Source organism: Notothenia rossii (assembly GCF_949606895.1).
Source record: "Notothenia rossii genome assembly, chromosome: 8".
Lineage (NCBI taxonomy): Eukaryota > Metazoa > Chordata > Actinopteri > Perciformes > Nototheniidae > Notothenia > Notothenia rossii.
Window position 1 is genome coordinate 67,105,166 of NC_136906.1, and position 5,326 is coordinate 67,110,491.

Genomic DNA, 5,326 nt, shown 5'->3' on the forward strand with positions numbered 1-5,326 from the left:
ATGCATTCTCTGCTTCCTTTCCTCTACCTGTTCTCGGCTTGGACAAAAGGAGCATGGGCTGCAGACCCCACCATGCCCTTCATGGAGTACCTGGATGAAAAACATATGGTCTGCCTAATGTGGGGCTTTGATAACCTGAAAGGAAACATCACATTCAAGCTGGAGGTCAACACAACAGGTTGGGTGGGCTTTGGATTTAGTCCGAATGGAGGCATGAAGGGGGCAGACATGGTCATAGGGGGAGTTGGGCCCGATGGAAGTTACTTCACAGTAAGTCATTATTAGATATTAACATGTGAAGGTTGTTTTTCTTTTCATTACAGGTAAAATATGTGTTGGACAGCAAGCACAACATAATATATTTCGGCTGTGTGAAATTTGTGAATTTTTTGTCCATTAGGATCGACATGCATTGGGAAAGTTTGAGCCCTTGGTGGACCAGCAGCAAAGCTACACTCTCCTCTCTATGAATGAAAAAGATGGCCAAACCATCATGTCCTTTCGGAGGTCCATTCAGTCGTGTGATAAGGAGGACTTCCTTATTACTGTAAGTACATTCGGATATTTTGTCTTTCATGTTACAGTAAATATATTCTGCATGCGTGGTATTTAGTATTGGCTACGGGGTTGGGGTATAGTAAACTCACAACACAAGTTGACCGTGGTGACTTTCCATTATCAGGATCTGGAGATATTTGTCAGGGTATATTTCCAAATAACACTGAAAAAATTATGAGATTGAAAATGTCCGAAAAAGGTCAGCCCAGTTAAAACTTTATAAAGTGCAAAAGATGTAAGCATTTTGAGTTACCCCATCGCAAATGCCACTCTTTCCATGGGAACAAAACATGCTGCATTACTCTCCAGCTCATTGTTACTATAACTTAGCCTTTGATTGTTTTTACAGCTTAAAGCTCAGGTTTCCTGCTAGTATCCATGTTACCTGTGTCATAGGATTTCTTTTGTTAGGTTCACCTGAATCTTCGTCAACAACTTGAAGAAGCATTGAATTGGGTGTTTTCAGAAGACAATAGCAACAAAAGAAAAAGGAGCTCAAGATTTTGTTTTGCGTTGAAAGTACTACACAACTTTGGTGATAAACCTTGTTGTATGTGTTGACATATCCTTGTTAAATACAAGGTCGCAACGTCGATCTTGCCTGTAATTTCAATTTAAAAAAAAGAAGGTAATTATGTTGGTAAATGTATAAGGTTTTCCACTGAATTACACCCCTTTTATGTTGCTGCTTTTGTAGCGTATCATATTTGCTGACTAAGACGGTTCTCTCTTTTACAGGCTCAACCTATTAAACTGATTTACGCCTACGGATTAACAGACGAAATAAAAAACCACAGGGACAATAGAGGCACAAAGGAGATCAACCTGCTGGAATATATGCCCAGGACGACCTCAACCAACCTCAACTTCCTCAGCGCCACAATGGACAATGTACGAATAATTTAGAAATGTGATGACAATGATGCACAATGCTTACTTGTGGGACCATTTTTGGATTTTCTTAATTATTTGTATTGCCCTTTCAAGTAATCATCCATCCATCTATCCATCTATCTATCTATCTATCTATCTATCTATCTATCTTGCCTTTTTACTTTATTGTTTTATCAGATCACTGTCCCGGCTTACCGTACCTACTACTACTGCAAGTACATGAAGTTGAACTTAACTACAAAACATCATATATATATGGTAATCATCCCTTCTTTTTGTCATCACACCCATCAACTGTCAGGTTTTGTTTGGATTAAAGTTCAATAGCAAAACAAGTCTTACATACGTATACAATGAAAATACTGAATTGATAATAAGCAAGTGTCATTTATTAATCTCTAACAATGGGAAACATGACTAATCCTTCTCCCAAAACAAAATGGACTACAACCATCATGGTCTTTTTAAATATGTCATCCTTCATTTGCTGCTCTCTTACTCTTCGAATTCTTCCTCAGATTGAACCTGTGATCGAGCATATTGACATCGTGCATCGCGTGCTGCTGCACCGCTGCCCCTCCTTTGTGACGGAGGAGGACGACAGGCCGTGCTACATGGGCGACATGGGAGATACCTGCTTTGGGGTGGTGGCTGCATGGGCCGTGGGAGGAGGGGTGAGAAAGTATCAAGGGTCTCTCTATGAATGCTTAAATGCTTGTCAGTGTTTTGTGTGTGCAAAGTGATTCACGTTGTTTTCCTGAAACCCTCAGGTATTTGAGCTTCCAGAAAATGTTGGTATTCCGATTGGAGGTGCGGACAGTGGTACCATTTATAGACTGGAAATCCACTACAATAACCCAAGAAAAGAAGCGGGTACAGTAGATCATTTTTACTCAGTCTATCTTTAAAGACTGAGTGAAAATGTAAAAATGTTTTTCTCAACAATGTTTTAGTAAAGTGTTATATAATGTCTAATGCAGTAGACATCATATCCACAAAGGCATGATTTGGCATTAAAAAAAAAAAAAGTTTAATTATTGGTCATTTGCTGACTATTCATCGGCTATTCAAGCTATTTTCTCATAACATTGTGTGTTGGGTGACATCCCATTTGGAAAAGACAAGATGTGTTCTGTAGGTCAACACCCTTATGTGTGTTACATCAGTAGAAGCGCAGGATGTGTTTAAACAAAGTGCATGCATAATATAACAAAAATGAAATTCCAGGAATATATATTGACTTACATCGTTGTTTCACAGAACTGAATATATGTATTTTTTATTATAGTCTGTCTTTATCACAATACTAAGATTTAACATGTCTATATCCTGTCTCCCTCTCTCTGTTTAGGTAGGACAGACAGTTCAGGACTGAGACTGCACTATACCGCCCAGCTCCGGCAGCACGATGCGGGCATCATGATCACAGGTGTTTCCCCATGGACATCTTTGGCCTACAATATCCCTCCAAAAACCCCTGAATTTCACACCTACGGCGTGTGTAATACCACGCTCTTTTCAGAGGTATGGAATTATTCAGTATGGATTTCATGGAACTGAGACAAGTAAAGAATAACTATTTTTGCTTGTTTATGAACGTATCCCTGATAGTGTATACTTTCCAACCTCAGCTTCTCAATCCTGTGCCTGAACTGCAATTCTTTGCCGTGATGCTGCACACTCACTTAGCTGGGAGGAAAATCAGAGTTGTCCACTACAGGTAGGAAAGAGAGATATGCTTTATGTCAGTTAATATTAAAGTTTAAGAAAAAAAGAAACGTTTATTTTTACAGTACCAAATGCAGTATAATTGTTGGTTTCTATAAAGTATTATCTAGGGTAGTTGTGATTTGAAATAAAATCAAGTTTTGGCGCAGATTATACATTCTACTATTATTTTCTTGTACAAATATTAACACTTTAGGAATGGAACACAGACAGGCTTCTTGGCCTTGGATGAAGACTATGACTTTGGGTTGCAGCAGACAGTCAATTTGGGGCACATCACAACCGTGAAGCAGGTAAGTCTCTTTTGCCTTAAGGCACAGATGTGATGCCCATTTGTTGCACGACCATTTTTTAATAAGTCATTAGTTGTTAAAGTTAAAAACGATGATGTATGATGCCACATTTCTGTTCTCCCACTACAGGGTGATGAGATTGCAGTGGAGTGCACCTACGATACTTCCGATCGCACCAATGTCTCTATTGTGCGTAAATACAGTAGATACAGTCTGCTTTAAATTAAATCAGTATCATCAGAGACATATAAAGGAAAACATAGTAACATAAAGACTTTTATTGAAACAAATAAGAAGTAATATATTTCATGTATCTATTTGGAACTGTTACTATAAACCTGATAGTGGGCACCTTAACATGAACAAAAAAAGAAATGTTCCTTTCTTTACAAATAAATTACATCATAATTTTGAAGAAAAATAAAAACTGCTCAGAAGACATAACAGCTCATACATCTAAATTATTGGAGTGCATGGCTGTCACAGCACCATACACTGTTTGAAATCCATTTGCTTGTAAAGAGAGAAACTCATGTCTCTGCCATGTTTCACGTTTTCCACGCTCAGATGGGGTTAGGATCTACTGATGAGATGTGCCTGGCCTTCCTATACTACTACCCTGCAATCAACATCACCGCATGTGTTAGCCACCCAAACACAGGGTACAGTATATATCTATAAGCTAAGACCTGATGCACTGATTCACATTATAGTTCTGGTTATAAAACAGCTTACATGCATATCGACCTTGAACTATTTATTTCGATCAGATATATTTCATTATGTTGTTTTGAAGTAGCTGTGCACTCATTTCCTACAGCATGTCTGAGAACAGCACAACTTCAGACCAGAATACGATTGCTGAGCAGGAAAGTTTAATGAAGAACCTTCCACAAATTCAGTATGCCTTCGATGACAAAGTAAGTAACAGTCTGAATTGTTTGACAGGGTATTTTCTTTTTTTTAACTTGGATAACATAAATACATTTTGTTGAAGAATTTTTGTTTTCCTCCTCTGTCTGTCATTGCTTCCACCAAATATTATAAAAGAAGAAGTTATTTCTATATTAAACCATCTGGGTTGTTTTTTTACAGCACAACTACTCAGTGAACGCACATGGCACAGTCAGGGATATGATGGAGACAACTGTCACCTGTGAGACTAGCAACGCGGCCAGTGGACTCAGCACTTCCTGTAAAATGAAGCCGGCAGGAATCATACTTGTGTTACTCTACATTGCAATAATGTAACATGGTTGTAGGAGCAACAGTAACCATCGACATATTGATAAAGGAAGGCACAGTTGATCAAATCTATATTGTTTCAAACTTTAAAGAAGAGTGTGCATTCAGATGTCCTCCTTTCATTTTTGTATTGCATAGTCTTTACATATTGATTATTAGTCAATGATGAACTGTCAAATTGTTTAGCAACTGACATATTGATTTTCATATTGCGATTTACTGTCTCACTGTTTCTTTAAACCCTGTTTCATAAAATACAGAAATACCTGCCTGGGACCAATTAACTACACACTCAATTTGTAAAGTAAAATGTTCCACTACCTACTTAAATGCATACTATACCAAGAAGTAACTGGAAGGAATTCAGCAATCAGTCATGTTTGAATATATATTTTCCATTTAGTATATGCATATGCCATGAATGTGCATGTAATATATCATGTCGGTTTTCATGTATTGTGTTATTTTTAATGCACTGTAAGCCTGAATGCTGATTTGTATAGTTTACAGTTATATAAAAGAGCATTTGATCATTTCTTAATAAAAATTAACAATCTTTAAGTGGATGCATGTAGTTACACAGACCTTTCTCCAGGGGGAGCTCTAAC

The 5,326-nt window shown here is 37.7% G+C and overlaps 1 protein-coding gene across 1 annotated transcript; it reads left to right on the plus strand.

Annotated features, from left to right (window-relative positions):
* Positions 1–5,279, plus strand: moxd1l (monooxygenase, DBH-like 1, like; the record flags this gene model as incomplete). The annotated part of the gene is made up of 13 exons (XM_079645970.1): positions 1–270; positions 401–547; positions 1,297–1,449; positions 1,630–1,710; positions 1,971–2,126; positions 2,223–2,325; positions 2,804–2,976; positions 3,084–3,172; positions 3,377–3,473; positions 3,603–3,662; positions 4,041–4,135; positions 4,294–4,393; positions 4,569–5,279. The coding sequence occupies 13 exons, from the start codon at positions 1–3 to the stop codon at positions 4,722–4,724; spliced, it is 1,680 nt and encodes a 559-aa protein (XP_079502096.1). The 3' UTR covers positions 4,725–5,279.
* Between the last annotated feature and the right edge of the window lie 47 nt (positions 5,280–5,326).